The following is a 23955-nucleotide window of genomic DNA, read 5'->3' as shown; positions in this document are numbered from 1 at the left end:
CCGCCAACCGCCCCACTCTCCGCCCTGATCCCCTCCCCCCGTGTCCGTGCTGATCCGCCATTGCCATCAAGGGGGAGGAGGCGTGCGCCGCCCTTGACGCCCCCCGAGCCAAGAAGGCAGATCCAATGTATCCTGGGCCATTGTCACGTTGTAACATACAGTTGAATATCATGCATTACTACAAAATAAAAATATGATGTCTTTTGTTGGACATGCAACACATACACACCACTGTTTCCGTTATTAACTCTTGAAGAAACTAACAAATGCATTTACCCTTTTATCGTAACTAAAAAATTGTATGACTTGATGAAAAAATATATGAACCGCTCGCTCATACAATTTGCTGGAAAGCTATCTTTAATGCACAATTGACCACATTTTGTGATGTAGAAAAATTATTCCGCTCAGTCAGCCATAACCGAACAGACCAACCCAAACCCCCATCCCACTCACTCTCATCCCTCACTCTTATCACAAAATCCACTAAGTCATGTTCCAAGTGAGCCAGTGATCGCCGCCGCCGTATTTGATCCATAATAAGGGACAAGGGCCGCAACCACCTTCCCATCTTAGTGCTAGTACCTCCTAGTTCTATACTGGACCCACCTTTCATCCGGGATCTACCATGATGGCACCACACTCATGCATTGGCACAAAAAAAATCTATGAATAAAATGTTGGTCCAAAGCATGAAAAATGTCAATGTTTCTCTCCTCTTCCCTCCCTTGCGTGCACATGCCTGATTCGTGGTACATTTTTTTTGTAGAATCAACATTTATGCTAAATGTTAATATGATGACAGAAATAGAATCAACATTTTCTTTGTAGAATATATCTACTTGGTTAGTCAGAAGCTCTTGCCTTACTTAATCATTTGAACATTATGAATGGTTATATGTTTAAACACTATGCATTAATTAGATCCATCAGTATATATAATTGTCACCTATTCAGAGAAGTATCGACAAATCATTTGACTAAACAGATGCATCGAGCAACATCCTCCAGGACTGGTCTGCAAAAGCATCAGAGTAAAATTCAGATTTATTCATAGGATTTTCATACTATACCAGAGTTGGGAGCAGCAAATAAGTGGAACTCGAGGAGGCATCGTCTGTGAGGAACCCCTTTAGAGAGCTGCTGGGTCATCTTAGTGCGAGGAACCACACTTGTTTTTTGTCTGAATTGATGTGAGAAGCATGCATGGTCCTGAATCTAAAAATAAAACATGGAGTGGTACCTATCATGAGAAGAAAATTAATGCGGTTGTGCATTGCGGCGAGAGCTGAAAAATTTCAAAACAAAAAGCTGAAAATTTTCAACACAAAAATCCTAAGAGTACAAATCCTGCAAATCAAACGACCACCCATAGGAAAATTCTTAAGTACTGTTTTCTTTCTCATGTACTCGAAGCATTACTTGTCTTTACATGCGAGGACACTGGTTGAATGAGAAATACACATTTTGTTGATTGTCGTCCTTGTATAAATATATATTAGTAAAAATAAAGACATAAAATCAATAATCGCACACACTTCGACATAATACACGTTGCCCATGCCACCGGAGAAGATAGTGCGGCTTGTCAATATCAGCATATAGTACTAATATTCCGTGGTTAGTCCCTGCAAAAGGAAAGAGCAATCACATAAGTATTTCATGCTGCATTTGCAAACTAAAGCCAGAAAAATACATAACAAAATCACAAGGTACTCACCAAAAGCTTAGTTTTTTTTCTATATTGGCCTCACTTTGTCATCAAATGCCAACAGTAACATCCCATTTTAGTTTCATAATTCCTCCTATATGTCTAGTAATCTGAAAAAAGTGTCTACAAAATCACATCAGATTGTTAGTACAAATCATATCAAATTTATACTGGATATGCACATACTCCCTCCATTCTATAATATAAGATGTTACTACAACCAATATACTCATATATTGGTTGTAATAACATCTTATATTATGGGACAGAGGGAGTAGAAATTATTTCTCCATTTGATTCATCTCCACACTCCATAATTGGCATCCATCTACAAGCACAAGCCAATTGTGGCAAGAAGGTCTTTGTAATGCAGCGTGCACCAAGTGTTTTAGAAGATCTACGATGATACACACCTATGAATTCATGCCCGAGTTTATGGGTTGTACATTCGGAGAAAGGGGTGTTTGTTGGCCGATGTGCCTCTTCTTTCATGCTTGCGACCAGTTTGCCCCCTACGGGGACGTTTGGGGCAACCCACACGTGTACATTATGTTCTTCTCGTCTTTAATTTCTCACTAAAGTGCTTCTTGCCGTTTCACCAAAAGAGCCAATTTCAAGTTTTTTAAATTCAAAAATACTTCACATAGACATTAGGATCATGAAAATGGTAATGAAAAGAGCCAATTTCAAGATTTCTAAATACAGAAACACTTCACATTAACTGACTAATGCCTTTTGGTACTCCTAATCATTTTAACACAAACTATGTATGTCATTGGCAGCAGAAAATAATTGAGAGCCTATATATATAATCGATTACATTCCGGAGAAATGTAATAATGTAAGTTACCTCCAGTGAGAAATGTACTTCCCCTCAACTGCCCTGCTCTTTCCTCTATCTTCCTCTAAGTTAGCCTCCGGAAATTCTTAACAACAGTGCATATCAGAAAATTCGTGAGACAAGGGCATAAGTTGTGAATACTCCTGCATAGACAAAATAACTGAGAGAAAGAGGCTAGAGAGGATATGTCAAGATACTCTAGGATGTTGAAAGCTCATTATTTCAGAGTCACGGCAAAGAAAATGGAACATATGGCTAAAATCTAACATCTTTCTTAGTTGTACAAACCTATGAAAATGAGGAAGTAGTGCAAATGCAAAGAATGCCGAAAAAAAACACAACCACGAGGCGAGCAATTTATTAACTACCTTGGTAATGATAGAACATTACAGAGTTCATGAGCTCTGTACCATCAGGTGGTGACATGGTCCTGCAAGTCATGTTCGAGAAGACAATGAGATTTAAGTTGCAAGAAGTGCGTCCGTTATGCTATCTATTTCATTAAAAATAATTAATAAAATTGAATTACCGTGGATCAAATCTATTAAAATCTAAACATACCATCCAGAAAACTGTTGTAGGGGTGTCACTGGATGCAAATCTTGCTAGTCCAAGACCACATATCTTGAGTTTACAGTTCCCTTGGAAGTCACATATCTTGAGTCCTACCCTAATCCAAAACCACATATCTTGAGCCGTACCACAAATCGCTCAGAAGTCAGAAATGATTCCTTGGATTTCACATATATTCTTTGGTAGATACTGCAACATGAGGTCACAACTATTTCACCTGAGTGTCAACATGTCAAAATTTAGTGTAAGAAGAAATTATCCAAAGAATTCCTTTAGGAGGACTCAAAGAGAGATAAGACTGGCAGCTTCCACTATATGTTCCTGAAATAAGAATTACTTAAAACACACAACCCATTTTCTTGAGAGCCTTGGGCTAAACCAAGTTCTGAAGAAACAATTTGGTCAATATATTTTAGAACTCTTCTAATTGAAATCTGCACTACCATTAGTCTGAAAAATTCTCAAGCACATTATTTCTGAATTCCATAGTATCCATACCATTGCCGATGGGACAAACATCATATGGCAAGTGCTCTTTGTACATGTGAAATCAAAAGAGGTACATGCTATTTACCTGATGTATGAATCATATCCGATCTGTTCACAGCCATTTATGACATTTTAGCATTCAGATGGTTGCTCACAAAAAGCGACCTGTCCTAATCTGCACACTTCAAATCAGAAAGAAACTTCCCTACTGCCTGCTATTCCTAGCAGCAGCCAGCCACAGGACCCTCACCTTCCTTGGCATCGGCCTGCCATGTAACAGAGGTTGAATTATGATAAATATAATCCTGAACTATGTAAAACCAAATGATGACGTGAACATAAAAGGCACTTGATTTCTACAACTGATCTAACAAACTAAAAATAGTCATCATACGCCTACTTTTTCCTCGGTTTGTCTCATCCATGAACAACCAACTTTATAGAAGAAGAAAACACTCGACACATAAATTGAAAGACCTTATAGAATATGGAAGTGTTCCTTGCTCCAGCAACATTGCTGACATATGCATCTCCTCATTTCCTCAAGCAACAGCCAACCATGGCGCTTCTCCATTTCTGAAGCAAGTTAATATGATAGAATCAGGAATAAATCTATAATTATCTCCATTTCTGAAGCAAGTTAATCTGAATGATATTTGAGGCTAGTATGGGCCGGAGTGACATATATGACTGAGATAATGTGACAAAGCTATGCATTCATGTGGATCACGAAATAGATCAGAAGCGCCGTATTTCAATGTCAGCGAATGGATGTGCAAATTTTGTGCAGAGTCACGTTTGGTTCTGCAAGATCTAAAGGGAAAAAATACAGTGAGAGGCTCACGCTGCTGCTGCATGCTAACGTACCTTGAGGAGGCACTGGATTCGGGCTTGGAGGAGGACGTCACGGGAGGACGATGTCCGAGTCGTTGGATGTCCGCGCCACCAGGGGTCTCCTCTTCCTCCTTTTTTTTGAGAAGAAGAAATAATTGGTGTCAAGCACAAGATCAACAAAAATAAGTCTGACGGGAGATGGATCAAACACCCTGGATAGCATCTTCTCGGTGGCCAAAGAATTGATCTAATTAAACACAAGCACACAAATATCATGAATAGTACCTTTTGCTCTCGTGTTAGTAGGCAAAATTATTATCACTTATCGTGTTACCAATTTACCGTTTATTAGCCACCTTGACATCAACGGATTCAGCGGTTTTGTATCTTCCTCATCGAAGAAAACTACTTCCTGAAAATGTTAAAAAAACATCACCGGAATACATATTAGAAATCTTAATTCATGTCAAACATTTGCAGCCAACATCAATGAAAAAAAATGATGAAGTGTATACACAACAATGACGATCTTCTCGGTAAATAAAATCCAAGCACCGTACATGATTTGAAGACAATTATTTGTATTTGGCAGATATAGGTTTCAACTCAATACATTTTTTGTTCAGTGCAGAGGTCTTCTCTGTTGTTTATGCTAAGAAAAAAAATATTATTTAGAAAACGTAGAGATGGATGAAAAACAGAAACAACTTTTGCATTTGTCCCCATAATGTTACACGATGATAAGTATAATGGTAGATGCGGATATGAATTTTAGTTCAAATAACATATTTCATTTTCACAAGGAGTGAATGAGAAAAAAATACCACAGGACTATCAAAGAAAGGCGTGAAAAAGTTGTCAGCGTATTCACCTTATTCTCATTTCTTACATTTAACTTGTCATATTGGCAGGTCTGATTCTCGGAATTGTCCGACCTTCACATCAGCAAATTTATCAAATTTATCAGAGAAACATAATGTTACGTGGGGTACGCCCCACGTACCAATGAGAGACCGGAAGAACAACTCAAGCAATAGTGGTTTCAAACACGCTTAGCAATAGTGGAATCAAACACGCTTAGCACTACCAAGGCCTACTGGATCCATCTATCAACTGTCAATATAAATGTATTGAAGAAGCTGCATTTAGAGAACCTTTTGGGTTTTTTATTCCCATCTCCTTTAACAATTCAAGGTACAAATTAATGACCTGAAGACAAGGGATCCCACTTTCCCCATTACGTATAAAAACATCAGTGCAAAGTTTACATGTTTGCAATCAATAAGGATGGTTTAGTACATGTAAGATGAATATTTAGCTCGTCATTTAACCTGCCATGTGGTCTCAAACACTGTTTTTTTTCTGCTAACCTGAGTGTTAGACGTTTCATGTAGCACCAGGACTTTTGCTACTGTAAGTGAAAAGGAGCAATGTTCAGTTGTGTTAGTAAGGCACATAGGAAGCTTCAAACAAGATGCAAGCATGTCATGAAACATACCCTGAACCGTTACCATACAAACAATCGTGAACTTCATTTTCAGCTTCAGTAGTTAGAGGTTCAGACAACTGGGAAAGATCAACATACATAAATCAAAGGGTTAATGGAGAATAGAAAGTTGTACAAGCCACAACCAAGCAGGTCAATCAGACACATATTATAAAAAAAACAGAAGAAGAACTCTGTGGTTGCCTCTTTTAAAATTTGAAGCAGTCAAACCAGATTTGACACTAAGTACACCAAAACTATGAAACTATCTGCATCAGTTTTCTACTTCCATCCCCAAATAAATTTCAAGTCACCGGCTAGGCAAAAGGTGCATCCAACGCACAAGCACGAGGAGGAAGATTGAAAAAACCCGGGTAGTTACTGCACCCGTGACTTGGAGCAGACTTGGTACCACTGCCGCATCAGATTCGCCAAAGCATCAGCGTCCACTGACTGGTCTGCGGCACAGGCAACAACAACGTCGACGCATCTGATAGCCAAGGCGAAGACGGCGTCGACACTCATCTATGGGGCTATGGGAGAAAAGCAAGCAAGCAACGCTGACCCAAGACCGGGCAGAAAGATGAGTTGCCTAGAAATAGAGGGAACCAGTTGTCTGTTGTCAAACAAAAAATAAATAAAAATTAAAATATAGCACACCAGCCATGATCAGAAACCATAGTCTTTTCCACTTAATATGACACATTCATGCAGCACAAATACAGGAAAACATTACATTCAAGATTCAGTAATTGTCCCACATATATTGCCACTCGAGAGCCAGAACTAAATTGCAAGAATTATGTATATCAATGGCATCATTTTGACTGAGACGGACCAAACCAAACTGAATGTTATAAGCAACGGATAAACAAAGCACCAAATTTCAATCACAGATAGGGTTGATTCTTGAATCTGGCAAGTTCTGGGAAGGTGTGTGCTTACAGGCAAGGAGAAATCCCCAACATGACGACACCCATTAACCAGGTGAAGAAGGAGATGATGACCCAGCCCCGCACGAGGCTGGCCGGCCGGCCTTCCTAACTGGAGGATGCTACAGTACAAAGACGTGATCCCAGTGAAGATCATCATCCTCGAGAAAGTGATGGCCAGCGTCTTGAACAGCGTCTGCAGCACATGCAACAAAAGTTCTCCATCTCTTGAGAAACCAAAAAAATACGAATGGCAAAACGAAACGCAATTTGCAAGCCAGTCATGCACAATCACATCAAGCTTCTACACGCGAAGAAAATAGCCACCGTTGCCACAGTTTTACTGAAACACGCATTGTAACCAGATCTCATATCTCATCAGAAAATACAAGTGGATGCAATCCGCAAGTGCCTAATTCTCTTTGCCACAAATATGACATACAGAGCAATACAAAACCGATTTGCAGGGTAGAAATACATGAAGGAAATGATAATGTGCGTACCATCTCCCTCCGGAGCTCTTCCTTGTAACCGGAGTCCACCTCAATCTGGGACAGCGCTACTCTCCAGGCTCGGAGCCATGGCAAGGACCTCAACATCGCTGGCAAGCCCATCAAACTTGGGTATGTGGGGCTTCCTCCGATGGTGGCTGGCGAGATCTATGGCGGCCAGGGAAGGGATAGAGCAGCTCTCGCAGCACAAGATTCACGGCAAGTCAGGGAGGGAGAGGAGGGGATCCAGCAGCGCGAGATCCATGTCGATTTGGGGAGGGAGAGGAGCATCGTGTGGGAGGAGGGAAGCACACCGCGCGGCTCGTGGAGGAGGAGGGATTCAGGGAGAGATGCGAAGATCGGGGGCTGGTTAGGGTTCCCTAGGCCGCCACGTGATCCAGCGCGGCGGGAGGGGCTGGCCCTGAGGAGCGACGACCCGGCGAATCCATCGGCCGGCGGCGAAGTGATGGAGCGGCGGCGGTGAATGGACGAAGGGCGGCGGCGGCGAACGAGGGCACAGAGTCGGGCGACTGTTTGTCGCTCGAGGGCAAGAGACCTCGGTCGTACGTGCGGGATTGGTTTGCGATTTTTTTTCGCTGGTTAATTTTCGCCGGTTTGTTTTTTGCTGGTTTATTTTCGTTTGTGACAGATGGGTACGACGGGAGGTTAGGCGCGTGGTGGCGGGTGTGGGACTTGGCTGGAGGGTTTTTCTTGGTTCATCGCGGCTGAGCGTGAGGTGGGAGCAGGTACCAAAAAAGACCATGGTAGGTGGGACGAAAATAAAACCCGGAACGCGACCTACCAACTGAGACATTAGGAATAGAGACTAGTAGTCCTAGTAGTACTCCCCTTGTGGGGCGTGCGCTAGGAGGTTCAGCCGGCCTCCCCATTTCTCCTTTATATATGGGGGCAGGGGGCACCCTAGAACACACAAGTTGATCTTTTAACCGTGTGCGGTGCCTCCCTCCACAGTTACACACCTCGATCATATTGTCGTAGTGCTTAGGCGAAGCCCTGCGCCGGTAACTTCATCATCACCGTCGCCACGCCGTTGTGCTGATGAAACTCTCCCTCGGCCTCAACTGGATCAAGAGTACGAGGGACGTCATCGAGCTGAACGTGTGCTGAACGCGGAGGTGCCGTAAGTTTGGTACTTGGATCGGTTAGATCGCGAAGACGTTCGACTACATCAACCGCGTTAACTAAACGCTTCCGCTTTCGGTCTTCGAGGGTACGTGGACACACTCTCCCCTCTCGTAGCTATGCATCACATAGATAGGTCTTGCGTGATTTTAGGATTTTTTTTGAAATTACCGTGTTCCCCAATAGTGGCATCAGAGCCAGGTCTATGCGTAGATGTTATATGGACGAGTAGAACACAAAAGGTTGTGCGCGATAATAGTCATACTGCTTACGCCTTACTTTGATTCTGCGGTATTGTTGGATGAAGCGGCCCAGACCGACATTACATGACCACATTCATGAGACTGGTTCTACCGACATACTTTTGCACAAAGGTGGCTGGCGTGTGTCTGTTTCTCCAACTTTAGTTGAATCGAGTTTGACTATGGCTGGTCCTTGTTGAAGGTTAAAACAACACACTAGACGAAAAGTCGTTGTGGTTTTGATGCGTAGGTAAGAACGGTTCTTGCTAGAAGCCCGTAGCAGCCACAAAAAACTTGCAACAACAAAGTAGAGGACGTCTAACTTGTTTTTGCAGGGCTTGTTGTGATGTGATATGGTCAAGGCATGATGTGATATAAATTGTTGTATGAGATGATCATATTTTGTAACAAAGTTATCGGCAACTGGTAGGAGCCATATGGTTGTCGCTTTACTGTATGCAATGCAATCGCCATGTAATTGTTTTACTTTATCACTAAGCCATGGTGATAGTCATAGTAACGATAGTTGGCGAGACGACAATGATGCTACGATGGAGATCAAGGTGTCGTGCCAGTGACGATGGGGATCATGACGATGCTTCGGTGATGGAGATCATGAGCACAAAATGATGATGGCCATATCATGTCACATATTTTGATTGCATGTGTTGTTTATCCTTTATGCATCTTATTTTGCTTAGTACGACGGTAGCATTATACGATGGTCCCTTACTAAATTTCAAGGTACAAGTCTTCTCCCTGAGTATGCACCATTTCTACAGCTCGTCGTGCCGAGACACCACGTGATGATCGGGCGTGATAAGCTCTACGTTCACATACAATGGGTGCAAGCCAATTTTGCACACGCAGAATACTCGGGTTAAACTTGACGAGCCTAGCATATGCAGATATGGCCTCGGAACACTGAGACCGAAAGGTCGAACGTGAATCATATAGTAGATATGATCAACATAGTGATGTTCACCATTGAAAACTACTCCATCGCACGTGCTGATCGGACATGGTTTAGTTGATTTGGATCACGTGATCATTTAGATGACTAGAGGGATGTCTGTTTAAGTGGGAGTTCTTAAGTGATATGATTAATTAAACTTTAATTTATCATGAACTTAGTCCTGATAGTATTTTTGCATGTCTACATGATTGTAGATCAATGGCCCGTGTTATTGTTCCTTTGAATTTTAATGCGTTCCTAGAGAAAGCTAAGTTGAAAGATGATGGCAGCAACTACACGGACTGGGTCCGTAACTTGAGGATTATCCTCATTGCTGCACAGAAGAATTACATCCTGGAAGCACCGCTGGGTGCCAGTCCTGCTGTAGATTCTACTGATGACGTTAAGAACATTTGGCAGAGCAAAGTTGATGACTACTCGATAGTTTAGTGTGCCATACTTTACGGCTTAGAATCAGGACTTCAAAGATGTCTTGAACGTCATGGAGCATATGAGATGTTCCAATAGTTGAAGTTAATATTTCAAGAAAAAGCCCGAGTTGAGAGATATGAAGTCTCCAACAAGTTCTACAGCTGCAAAATGGAGGAGAATGGTTCTGTCGGTGAACACATACTCAGAATGTTTGGGTACCATAACCACTTGAATCAGCTGGGAGTTAATCTTCCTGATGATAGTGTCATTGACAGAGTTCTTCAATCACTGCCACCAAGCTATAAAGGCTTCATGATGAACTATAATATGCAAGGGATGAACAAGACTATTCCCGAGCTCTTCGTAATGCTAAAGGTTGCGGAGGTAGAAATCAAGAAGGAGCATCAAGTGTTGATGGTCAACAAGACCACTAGTTTCAAGAAAAAGGGCAAAGGGAAGAAGGGGAACTTCAAGAAGAACGGCAAGAAAGTTGCTGCTCAAGAGAAGAAACCCAAGTCTGGACCTAAACCTGAAACTGAGTGCTTCTACTACAAAGGGACTGGTCATTGGAAGCGGAATTGCCCCAAGTATTTGGCGGATAAGAAGGATGGCAAAGTGAAAGGTATATTTGATATACATGTTATTGATGTGTATCTTACTAATGCTCATAGTAGCGCCTGAGTATTTGATACTGGTTTTGCTGCTCATATTTGCAACTCGAAATAGGGGCTACAAATTAAACGAAGATTGGTTAAGGACGAGGTGACGATGCGCGTGGGAAATCGTTCCAAGGTCGATGTGATCGCCGTCGACACGCTACCTCTACATATACCTTCAGGATTAGTTTTAGGCCTGAATAATTGTTATTTGGTGCCAGTGTTAAGCATTAACATTATATCTGGATCTTGTTTGATGCGAGACGGTTATTCATTTAAATTAGAGAATAATGGTTGTTCTATTTATATGAGTAATATGGTCATGCACCCTTGCTTAGTGGTCTATTTTGGTTGAATCTCGATAGTGATGTTACACATATTCATAATTTTGAAGCCAAAAGATGCAAAGTTGATAATGATAGTGCAACTTATTTGCGGCACTACCGTTTGGGTCATATCGGTATAAAGCACATGAAGAAACTCCATGCTGATGGACTTTTGGAATCACTTGATTATGAATCAGTTGGTGCTTGCGAACCGTGCCTTATGGGCAAGATGACTAAAACTCCGTTCTCCGGAACAATGGAACGAGCTACTGACTTATTGGAAGTAATACATACAGATGTATGCGGTCCAATGAGTGTTGAGGCTCGTGGCGGGTATCGTTATTTTCTTACCTTCACAGATGATTTGAGCAGATATGGTTATATCTACTTAATGAAGCATAAGTTTGAAACATTTGAAAAGTTCAAAGAATTTCAGAGTGAAGTGGAAAATCATCGTAACAAGAAAAAAGGTTCTACGATCTGATCGTGGAGGTGAATATTCGAGTTACGAGTTTGGTCTTCATTTGAAACAACATGGGATAGTTTTACAACTAACGCCACCTGGAACACCACAATGAAATGGTGTGTCCGAACTAATAATCGTACTTTATTGGATATGGTGCGATCTTTGATGTCTCTTACTGATTTACCGCTATCATTTTGGGGTTATGCTTTAGAGACGGCTGCATTCACTTTAAATAGGGCACCATCAAAATCCGTAGAGACAATGCCTTATGAACTGTGGTTTGGCAAGAAACCAAAGTTGTCGTTTCTTAAAGTTTGGGGCCGCGATGCTTATGTGAAAAAGCTTCAACCTGATAAGCTCGAACCCAAGTCGGAGAAGTGCGTCTTCATAGGATACCCAAAGGAAACTGTTGGGTACACCTTCTATCACAGATCCGAAGGCAAAATCTTTATTGCTAAGAATGCATCCTTTCTAGAGAAGGAGTTTCTCTCGAAAGAAGTGAGTGGGAGGAAAGTAGAACTTGATGAGGTAATTGTACCTTCTCCCTTATTGCAAAGTTGTTCATCACAGAAATCAGTTCCAGTGATTCCTACACCAATTAGCTAGGAAGTTAATGATGACGATCATGAAACTTCAGATCAAGTTACTACTGAACTTCATTGGTCTTCCAAAGTGAGATTCACACCAGAGTGGTACGGTAATCCTATTCTGGAAGTCATGTTACTAGACCATGGTGAACCTACGAACTATGAGGAAGCGATGATGAGCCCAGATTCCGCGAAATGGCTTGAGGCCATGAAATCTGAGATGGAATCCATGTATGAGAACAAAGTGTGGACTTTGGTGGACTTGCCCGATGATCGGCAAACCATAGAAAATAAATGGATCTTTCAAGAAGAAGACCGACAGAGACGGTAATGTTATTGTCTACAAAGCTCGACTTGTTGCAAAAGGTTTTCGACAACTTCAAGGAGTTGACTATGATGAGACTTTCTCACCCGCAGCGATGCTTAAGTATGTCCGAATCATGTTAGCAATTGCCGCATTTTATGATTATGAAATTTGGCAGATGGATGTCAAAACTGCATTCCTGAATGGATTTCTAGAAGAAGAGTTGTATATGATGCAACCAGAAGGTTTTGTCGATCCAAAGGGTGCTAACAAAGTGTGCAAGCTCCAGCGATCCATTTATGGACTGGTACAAGCCTCTCAGAGTTGGAATAAACGCTTTGATAGTGTAATCAAAGCATATGGTTTTACATAGACTTTTGGAGAAGCCTGTATTTACAAGAAAGTGAGATGGAGCTCTATAGCATTTCTAATATTATATGTGGATGACATATTGTTGATTGGAAATGATATAGAATTTCTGGATAGCATAAAGGGATACCTGAATAAGAGTTTTTCCATGAAAGACCTCGGTGAAGCTGCTTACATATTGGGCATCAAGATCTATAGATATAGATCAATACACTTAATTGGACTTTCACAAAGCACATACCTTGATAAAGTTTTGAAGAAGTTCAAAATGGATCAGTCAAAGAAAGGGTTCTTGCCTGTGTTACAAGGTGTGAAATTGAGTCAGACTCAATGCCCGACCACTGTATAAGATTGAGAGAAAATGAAAGTCATTCCCTATGCTTCAGCCATAGGTTCTATCATGTATGCAATGCTGTGTACCAGACCTGATGTGTGCCTTGCTATAAGCATAGCAAGGAGGTACCAAAGTAATCCCGTAGTGGAGCACTGGACATCGGTCAAGAACATACTAAAATACCTGAAAAGTACTAAGGATATGTTTCTCGTTTATGGAGGTGAAAAAGAGCTCATCGTAAAGGGTTACGTTGATGCAAGGTTTGACACTGATCCGCATGACTCTAAGTTGCAAACCGGATACGTATTTTTATTGAATGGAGGAGCTGTCAGTTGGTGCAGTTCCAAGCAGATCGTCATGGCGGGATCTATGTGTGAAGCGGAGTACATTACTACTTCGGAAGCGGCAAATGAAGGAGTCTGGATGAAGGAGTTCATATCCGATCTAGGTGTCATACCTAGTGCATCGGGTCCAATGAAAATCTTTTGTGTCAATATTGGTGCAATTGCCTTGGCAAAGGAATCCAGATTTCACAAGAGAACCAAGCACATCAAGAGATGCTTCAATTCCATCCATCATCAAGTGTTAGAGGGGGACATTGAGATTTGCAAGATACATACAGATCTGAATGTTGCAGACCCATTGACTAAGCCTCTTCCACGAGCAAAACATGATCAGCACCAAAGCTCCATGGGTGATAGAATCATTACTATGTAATCTAGATTATTGACTCTAGTGCAAGTGGGAGACTGAAGGAAATATGCCCTAGAGGCAAAATAAAAGTTATTATTTATTTCCTAATTTCATGATGAATGTTTATTATTCATGCTAGAATTGTATTAACCGGAAACTTAGTACATGTGTGAATACATAGACAAAACAAATTGTCCCTAGTATGCGTCTAATTGACTAGCTCGTTAATCAACGATGGTTATGTTTCCTAACCATAGAGATGTGTTGTCATTTGATGAACGGGATCACATCATTAGGAGAATGATGTGATGGACATGACCCATCCATTAGCTTAGCATTACGATCGTTACAGTTTCATTTCTACTGCTTTCTTCATGACTTATACAAGTTCCCCAGACTATGAGATTATGCAACTCCCGAATACTGGAGGAACACTTTGTGTGCTATAAAACGTCACAACATAAATGGATGATTATAAAGATGCTCTATAGGTGTCTCCGAAGGTGATTGTTGGGTTGGCATAGGTCGAGATTAGGATTTGTCACTCTGTGTTTCGGAGAAGTATCTCTGGGCCCTCTCGGTAATATTCATCACTATAAGCCTTGCAAGCATTGTGACTAATGAGTTAGTTGCGGTATAAAGTATTATGGAACGAGTAAAGAGACTTGTCGGTAACGAGATTGAACTAGGTATGATGATATCGACGATCGAATCTCGGGCAAGTAAGATACCGATGACAAAGGGAACAACGTACGTTGTTATGCGGTTTGACCGATAAAGATCTTCATAGAATATGTAGGAGGCAATATTAGCATCCAGGTTCCGCTATTGTTTATTGACCGGAGATGTGTCTCGGTCATGTCTACATAGTTCTCGAACCCGTAGGGTCCGTACGCTTAACGTTTGATGACGATTTGTATTATGAGTTATGTGTTTTGATGACCGAAGTTTGTTCGGAGTCTCGGATGAGATCACGGACATGACGAGGAGTCTCAAAATGGTCGAGACATAAAGATTGATACATTGGACGACTATATTCGGACACCAGAAGTGTTCCGGAGAAGTTTCGGATAAAACCAGAGTGCCGGAGGGTTACCAGAACCCCCCGGGGGAACTAATGGGCCACGTGGGCCTTAGTGGAGAGAGAGGGGCGGCCAGGGCAGGCCGCGCGCCCCCTCCCCTTGGTTCCAAATTGGACTAGGGATGGGGGGCGGCACCCCCCTTTCCTTCTCCCTCTCCGTCTCCTTCCTTCCCCCTCTCTCCCTCTTGGTGTAATCCTACTAGGACTAGTAGTCGTAGAAGGACTCCCCTTGTGGGGCGCGCCCTAGGAGGGCCGGCCGACCTCCCCCTTGCTCTTTTATATACGGTGACAGGGGGGCACCCTAGAACACACAAGTTGATCTTTTAGCCGTGTGTGGTGCCCCCGTCCACAGTTACACACCTCGGTCATCTCGTCGTAGTGCTTAGGCGAAGCCCCGCGCTAGTAACTTCATCATCACCGTCGCCATGCCGTCGTGCTGATGAAACTCTCCCTCGGCCTCAACTGGATCAAGAGTATGAGGTACGTCATCGAGCTGAACGTGTGCTGAACGCGGAGGTGCCATACGTTCGGTACTTGGATCGGTTGGATCGCGAAGACGTTCGACTACATCAACCGCATTAACTAAACGCTTCCGCTTTCGGTCTACGAGGGTACATGGACACACTCTCCCCTCTCGTTACTATGCATCACATACATAGATCTTGCGTGATCGTAGGATTTTTTTTTTTGAAATTACCGCATTCCCCAACAATGATGTGATCCGGTTCATCAAATGACAACACATGTCCATGGCTAGGAAACTTAACCATCTTTGATCAACGAGCTAGTCTAGTAGAGGCATACTAGGGACACGGTGTTTTGTCTATGTATTCACACATGTATCAAGTTTCGGTTAATGCAATTCTAGCATGAATAATAGACATTTATCATGATATCTAGAAACATAAAATAACAACTTTATTATTGCCTCTAGGGGATATTTCCTTCACCCAATCCTTTTGAGGCAAAGGATAGGCCAAAATGGTCTCTTATGATAAGCAAAGTGTTCTTGAGGGTACACGGGAATTTCATCTAGTCACTTTCATCATGTTAGTTCGATTCATGTTCGCTACTTTGATAATTTGGTATGTGGGTGGACCGGTGCTTAGGTGTTGTTCTTACTTGAACAAACCTCCTACTTATGATTAACCCCCTCGCAAGCATCCGTGACTATGAGAAAAGTATTAAGAATAAATTCTAACCATAGCATTAAACTTCTGGATCCAATCGGCCCCTTACGGAATAGCGCATAAAGTAGGGTTTAAGCTTCTGTCACTCTTGCAACCCATCATCTAATAACTACTCCACAATGCATTCCCTTAGGCCCAAATATGGTGGAGTGTTATGTAGTCGACGTTCACATGACACCACTAAGGGAATCACAACATACATATCATCAAATATCGAACACATATCAAGTTCACATGATTACTTGCAACATGATTTCTCCCGTGACCTCAAGAACAAAAGTAACTACTCACAAATGGTAATCATTCTCAAGATCAGAGGGGTATTAAATAGCATAATGGATCTGAACCTATAATCTTCCACCAAATAAACCATATAGTAATCAACTACAAGACGTAATCAACACTACTAGTCACCCACAAGCACCAATCTATAGTTCCAGTACAAAGATTGAACACAAGAGATGAACTAGGGTTTGAGAGGAGTTGGTGTTGTTGAAGATGTTGATGGAGATAGCCCTCCCCAAGATGGGAGAGTTGTTGGTGATGATGATGACGATGATTTTCCCCTCCGAGAGGGAAGTTCCCCTGGTGGAATCGCTCCGCCGAAGGGCAAAAATGCTCATGCCCAGGTTCTGCCTCAAGACGGCGGCGCTTCATCCCGAAAGTCCTCTCCTTATTTTTTTTTCTAGGTCAAAATGACTTATGTACTAGAAGAGGGGCACGAGAGGTGGGCCTGGGTGAGCACAACCCACCAGGGCATGACTAGGCTCCCTGGCACACCCATGTGGGTTGTGCCCAGCTGGTAGGCCCCTATGGTACTTATTGGCTCCAAAAATCCTCATTTGTTCCATAAAAAATCCTCGTGAAGTTCCAGCTCATTCGGAGTTGTGCAGAATAGGTAGCTGACGTAGCTTTTTCAGGTCCAGATTCCCAGCTGCTAGAATTCTCCCCCTTTGTGTGTACCTTGCATATTATGAGAGTAAAGGAATTAGAATTACTCCAAAAAGCATTATTATGCAATAAAACAACATAAATAACAATAGGTAAACATGATGCAAAATGGGCATATCAGGACTCTTAATTTTTGGGGGAATTGTTGAAACACAATGAGTTTTTCTTCTCTTTCCGTAAATTTAGTATAGATAATGGGGATAACACTAGGTTTTGGGAGGACTGGACCAAAATCCTTGAAAGACAGTTATCCTCGTTTATATAATATTTGTTTTGTTAAAAATAAGTAAGTGGTTGTGATGTTAAAGAATGGCTTAGGAAATGTTAAATTCAAAAGAACTCTGCTTGGGGAGTCACTGGAACTCTGGAATCACATCAAAGAGGCATGTGAAAGTGTTACTTTAGATGATCAAAAAGACAAAATTAGATGGACTTTGATGGGCAATGGTAGATATTCTGTTAAATCTTGTTACAGGCATTTAGTACAAACTAGGTTTAAATATCCATATGGTTTTTTATGGAAAGTTAAAATGCCTCCTCGGGTAAAAGTTTTCTTGGTTGGTGTCGAGAGATAGTATTCCCACCAAAAACAATTTAAGAAGAAGAGGGTGGCTTGGGGATAGTCAATGTCCATTCTGTGGGAGGGAAGAGGATATTGGTCATCTTTTTTTCACTGCTCTATTGCCAGGATGTTATAGATGGTTATGAAATGCTTGTTTGGGATGCATGTCCCTAACAGCATTAACAATATATTTGGTGCATGGATTTGTAAATTTGATAAAGGTGATAGAAGTTTAATGATAGTGGGCATTTTTGCTATGTTGTGGACTTTGTGGAAACTTAGAAATAGAGTGGTTTTTGATGATATCAGGGTTGTTGATCCCTGTGTTCCTGTTAATTTGATCATCAAAAACTTACATGATTGGAGTGTGTTGTAGAAAAACCAAGAAAAAATAAGTTGCATGACGGCAGTCGTAAGGCAGGTTGAGCTGGTTGCACAGGAGATGTTCAAAGTTGTGCATGGATGGAGGACAGGGGTGCTAAGGCTGGTTGCTCCTTGAAGCCGAACATGATGAAATTGTTGAAGAAAAAACTTATGTTCTTTAGCTTGATTTTCTTTTGCCTTTTGCTCTATCTTTTGGGCATGTAATAAAAAAGGAGTTCCAGACTTGGGTCTGGCCTGGCATTGGTGTTGGGTGTAGCCTGTTTGATGTGAGCTGTTGGGAGGGAGGGAGGGAGGGATGGCTCCTGCCCTTGCAGTAGCGATGTCAATGTCGATAATCCACTTCTGAACCCAGACTCATCTGCACCCACGCTGAGGAAAAAATCATTACAAATACTAGAAAATAAAAAAAACATTTTTTTTGCATGGAAGATAATTTGACGCGTGTGGTTCACTTCAATTTTCAAATCATTTGGACATCGAAGCAGCTCTCAGCAAAAAAAAAGAGAAATTCGGGATGTGTAAAAAGATTACTGTTCATGCATTGTTCTGGCCCGATTTGTCTATTTTACTGAGAGCTATTGAGATGTCCAAATGATCTGAAAATTGGAGCGGACCTCATGCAACAAATGTTCTACGATGAAAAAAAATTAGGATTTGTTTGAACTTTTTATGATTCTTTTTTTTTGACCGGGTGCAAATGAGCTCGGGAGCCGAAACGCTGCACTCTGTCAATGTTTACTTTCTTAGGGTAGTTTGCTATGCGTAGTATAATGTAGTCCTGAAGACATTGTGGTTTCTCTTATATGAAATCGGAGAGGGAGCTCTCTTTTATAAAAAAAATTGTAAAAGCATGTACGCACACAAACTTTTGAATCTTCGCCGCAAGAAAAACAAGAGCTAACACTTAATTTGGCCTCATTAACATCATGAACACATGAGAAACAACGACACATGGATGTGCAGCAAGGAACAATTTCTATTTAAATTTTTTTGCGGGGTAATTTCTATTTTAAATTTATTACTGGCAAGGATGTAACCAGTTACGACAATCACAAAAGTCTTCAGAAAGAGGACTCCACAAAATTAGAAAAGTCATCACGTTCTTCAAGCAATTATCTATACCAATATAAAAAGACTCAATGAGGCAGATCCAACAGATCTCGGCCATCCATTCGCATTCATCCAACAGTTGTTATTGTCCTAATGGTGAGCGACTAAACGCGTTTAGCGCTAAACACAACATTCTCTTCTGTGATCACCTTCCTTTGGCACGAAAGGAAAGAAACTACCCACGATCAGTCAAGAAAGAAAGAAAGGAAAGTACTTTCTCTTCCGTGATCACATTCCTTTGGCACGAAAGGAAATAAACTTCCCACGTCAATCAAGAAAGAAAGAAAGGAAAGTAACCGCTGCATCATCCCATCGCCCCCAATCGCCTCCGGCCGCCGCACCTTCATGACACCTCCCCCGTCGCCTCGAGCCGCCGCACCTTGAAGGATGCCGCCTCTCCCATCTTTGTGTTGCCCCAACCCATCGCCTCGCCTTGCCTCAGCCGTCGGCGGCGCTGCCTCCCTACACCGCTTGGCCGGTCGTTGGCGGCGACGCCTCCTCCTACACCACCTGGCTTGGCTGCCAGGGACGGCACATCCTCCTACGGCCAGCCGTCTGGAAGCCGCCTCCTACACCGCCTAGCGGGTTATCGGGGACGCCTCATGTTCCTCGATGTTATTCACCGTCCATCCGGGCGGCTCCACGGACAACTGCCTCACTAGCTTCGCAGCCTCGACATCCTCCAACCGGATCATTTGATCTCCTTCTTGGCGGGGAGAATGGCGAGCAATAGAGTCGGCGGTGGTCTTCCTGTTCGGCTCTCACTCTATCTGTCATGCTTGGTGCCCTTTCGTGGTCGACATCGAGCAGGTGCCGGATGATGCTGCCCCCCGGGTTCTCAGCTTCCACAGGGTGCATCCACCCGACCGAATCCAACCCAGGCTCAAGCGACGACCATGGCCATTGGATCTATCATTGCGTTAAGTTTGGCCAGTTACATGCCATTGCCACGCACCAGCCACCAGGTGTCATATTGATCTGATGTCCTTTTCTATTCCGTTGTGTTTATCGGAATCTGACCAAACTCGCGTTTTCAGCTAATTAGCAATTTCAAATGTGTAGACGTCTACCTATGCATTTGTTCTCATCAAGATGAAGGGAACCGCATAGTATTGTCCATATGAAAAAACCAAGTCAATGTGATTAATCAAGTACATTCACAAGCAGTCTGGTATAAAACTGAACTTCCTGTTATCATGTAGATGCTTATTATTTCATTTTTCCTTACTATAAAGGTGCATATTGATGATCTTATAGATGTTGTTACTTATATGAAAGGGCACAAAAATAGCATAGATAGTAGTAATGCAAATCTTGGAGTGGTTGCTATGCTGAAGCTAATATTCTGAACCTGAGGTGACAAGATGTAGGATCTTTGCTGGTTGCAACAAGCCCCATTTGAGAGGTCCATCATATTGGTGAAGGAAAATTGATAGCTCATTGCTCGGGTCTTATCCTTTTTAGAAAATAGTCAGCGATGTCAGTACAATAAATTCAGAGATGGCATATTTATCGTATGTAACTTATGGTAATCTGAAAAAGAAACATCGTGACAACTAGCCATTGGTAAGTCTATGTGCTCTACTTTTTTCTTTCTACTAGGCATCAAGATCAGTAAAACATCTTCATGCTTCTCCAATCATACTAGAGTTACTAAAAGATTAAGTCGACAGTATTTCTTCCACTTTTGTGTATAATCCATTGTGCACACAATAGTGGGTCGGAAGATTGATTTCATTGGAATTTGCGCGTACTTAAGTCATGGCTTATGCAAAGTTAGTTTACAGTTTTATTTTGCGAAAATACCAAACGGAGACCGAGCTCCATGGAGGCCTTTATTTGAAAACTTCAAAATTTGAACTTTTCAATTTCAAAAAATTCTATAAATAAATACACATATACCTAGATACATAATGTACATGTGTGGAATTTTTCAGATGGAAAAACATTAAAATGTGAGCTACACAAAAAAGACAAATCTGGGGCTTTTAGCATATGTATTGTTCATCTTCAAAGTTCATGGATTTTTTTTGCAGCTCGCAATTCAAGGTATTTCATCCTGAATTTTTTCACACATGCCCTTTACATCCTTGCATACATGTGTATCTTTTTTCTGATTTTTTTAAAACTGAAATTTATGATTTTTTTATTTTTCTAAATAAAGGGCTCCATGGAGGCCGGTCTCCAAAATGTCCTACTCTTTATTTTGTTGCTATTAAATACTTCATAAGTATGTGTTTTGTGTAATTGATTGAATGGGTTTTCTTTTGTGGTTTCATATGATGAGTTTGTCAAGATCAGGATTAAGTATAGGCATGTGGTATTAGGTATCACCTGCTATTAAATAACATTCATGGATCAAATGTAGTGATATTAATTAATTTCTTAATACTTCATCAATTTGGCAAATGTTGGAGATAATTGAAGGTTGCACATATGTCCGCATATAACCACTACGACACAAATATACTATTAAAGATGTGTTCTTCGAAGGACAAATGGCATCTTGATGCAAGATGGGAGGCTTAAGAAGATTACAGGTGCGTTGCACGTGCGAATATACTAGTACTAGTAAGTACTCCCTCCGTCCGGAAATACTAGTCGCATAAATAGATAAAATTGAATGTATCTAGAATTAAAATATGTCTAGATTCATCCATTTCTCCGACAAGTATTTCTAGACGGAGGGAGTAAAAAAGAACAAATCTTCTACCTTCAGCCAAGGTCAAGAATTACAGAGCTAGTACTAGTTGCTAGCCGCACGGCCCCCGGCCAACCTCAGCTGAGCACGAGCGGCGCCCTCGGCGATCTACGGTTGGGGCGCCCCGCCATTACGCCGGGCACGGGAGCACGCCCTTCAATCGGCCGACGTGTCATCGCTTGCCGTGCGCGTCATTCACGGTTGCTCGGTCAGTTCGTCTTCTCGGCTCTGGCAGGCGCACGAGATGCTTAAACCTTGTCGGCGTCCAACGGAACAGTTGCCGCCGGCGGAACTAAACCGCCGGTGCTAGCTTGCATGCATACGGAGCATATTGAATGGCCTAGGCGCACAGCTTCCATATATTGATCACCACACGAGCTTCTCCACCGCCATCCCCTGCAGCAACGGCCGCGCCGCGACGTCGCGGCTGGTGACGACCGGCACGCGGCAGCAGAACGAGCGGCCGCGGCGGAGGAAGCGGTCCTCGGAGGACACGCGGCGGAGGACGTCCAGGAAGCGGTCTTCGTCGCAGCAGGGGAGCGCGACGGGGCCAGGGGTGGACGGGAAGCCGTACTCCTCCTCCGACTGCCGGAGCAGCTCCCGGAACACGGGGTGGTTGAGGTGCGCCGCGCGCACCAAGAACCGCCGCGACTCGCCCCCCACGCACACCGCCACGTGCCCCGACGGCACCGGCGCCGCCGCGGCCCGGGACCGCCACCGCCGCAGCGTCTGCTGGAGGCGGACGATGCTCTGGACCTTGCCGCATTTGGCCATCGTTCTCGCCGGCCGAGGATGCTCTGCTTATGGTGGGATGATAGGCGCGGACAGATGGAGTTGGGCGTGAGAATGCTCTGCTTTTCGAGGCGAGAGCGGCGTGGAGTTTTTATAGGGCGGGTGGTAGGTGTTGGGTTCGTCCAGTTGGCCGATGTGACATTATTCCTCGGCTTCACGTTTATTATCTTTGTGATGATGGAAATTTCTTCCTATGTTTGGTTTATCGCATGTGCAAAAGATTAGCATCTAAACCAAGAACATGTGCTAAGTAATGCTGTGCCAGGTAGCATTTATCATTGTCCTTTTGGTTCATTTGTTAGGTACTCCGATGTCTATTTTTATTTTGTGCGTGTGTATAACATGTACCATGAGTCGCTCTGCAAATGCTTGAACCCCTAGATGTATGTCCTGCTTATACTTTGCATTGAACCGCATTTTGTACACACCGAGCGGTACTAAAATGACCGCCACAAAAAGAATACTACTCCTTTTTGGGACGGAAATGCATTTGATTTGGGATGGGAGGACAACTAGAAGAAAAAAAATCGTTCGCTTATAACCCTTGTAAAATGTTGTAAAAAGATAGTACTACAATTTCAAGATAAAGGAGGTAAGAAATAAATTGCTATGAACTACATGTTTGTTTCGCATAAAGTTATTTGCAGTTCTTTTCACGGGATGCAAATAATCATAATCCCTCCCTTCCATAATGTAGTGTATATACATTTTTTTCATAGTTTCAAATAGCTGCTATAGCTTTTTGTGCAGGGAGCCACTAAATGGTACTCATGTACAATAGTCCACTAATAGCTGGCTATAGCTGATTTAGAGGTTTGCCACTATTTTGCATAGCCCGCTATTTAAAACACTTTTTTTGAAATATCAAACCTCACAAACTTTGATCAAGTTTGTAGAGAAAAATGCCTACATTTAGAATGTCAAACATATATCTTCATATTCATCATAAGATGTAGTTTCATATTTTATATATTTCGTATTGTAGATATAAATAGTTTTTCTTATAAACTTGATCAAAGTTTGCACAATTTAACTTAAAAAAGAATCTATAAGCACTGCATTATGAAACAGAGGGAGTATTCGAATAAAAGTATTGCAATGCAAATTGTATTTATTCTCCGTGTTTATGGATTTTGCGTTGTTTTCTAAAGCTTTCACGCACTAACAATTTTGCTAGCTAGGTTCATTCAAAAGGCCGTAGAAAAGTTCTCAGAAACTGCTATAGGATGAAGAAATGAGCCACAGCCGCAGTAAAGGTGGGTTCTTTTCGTATGCAGATCATGAGAAACTGCCCGAGAGTCAACTATGTGCAAAATCTCT

General features: G+C 42.3%; 1 protein-coding gene and 1 long non-coding RNA gene across 7 annotated transcripts; both read right to left on the bottom strand.

Annotated features, from left to right (window-relative positions):
- Positions 1-1372: 1372 nt before the first annotated feature.
- Positions 1373-7931, bottom strand: LOC119365940. 6 transcript variants are annotated; one of them, XR_005175832.1, is made up of 13 exons: positions 7370-7931; positions 6880-7062; positions 5947-6014; positions 5320-5859; positions 4734-4860; positions 4482-4579; positions 4092-4190; positions 3700-3880; positions 3114-3342; positions 2921-2982; positions 2562-2695; positions 1721-1834; positions 1373-1628 (listed from the first exon to the last, which is right to left on the bottom strand). It is a non-coding gene; the product is annotated as an uncharacterized LOC119365940 (long non-coding RNA). The 6 variants fall into 6 exon arrangements; XR_005175833.1 differs by having other exon boundaries at positions 4791-4860; XR_005175830.1 differs by having other exon boundaries at positions 4482-4860; positions 5320-5383; positions 5819-5859; positions 7370-7928.
- Positions 7932-21840: 13909 nt separating this feature from the next.
- LOC119368509 (auxin-responsive protein SAUR23-like) lies at positions 21841-22682 on the bottom strand. The gene has a single exon (XM_037633748.1). The coding sequence runs from the start codon at positions 22615-22617 to the stop codon at positions 22210-22212; it is 408 nt and encodes a 135-aa protein (XP_037489645.1). The 5' UTR covers positions 22618-22682; the 3' UTR covers positions 21841-22209.
- Positions 22683-23955: the final 1273 nt, after the last annotated feature.

Source organism: Triticum dicoccoides, chromosome 2B (genome assembly GCF_002162155.2).
Source record: "Triticum dicoccoides isolate Atlit2015 ecotype Zavitan chromosome 2B, WEW_v2.0, whole genome shotgun sequence".
Taxonomy (NCBI): domain Eukaryota; kingdom Viridiplantae; phylum Streptophyta; class Magnoliopsida; order Poales; family Poaceae; genus Triticum; species Triticum dicoccoides.
Note: the sequence above shows the minus strand (reverse complement) of the source record. Positions and strands in the feature narration are given on the sequence as shown.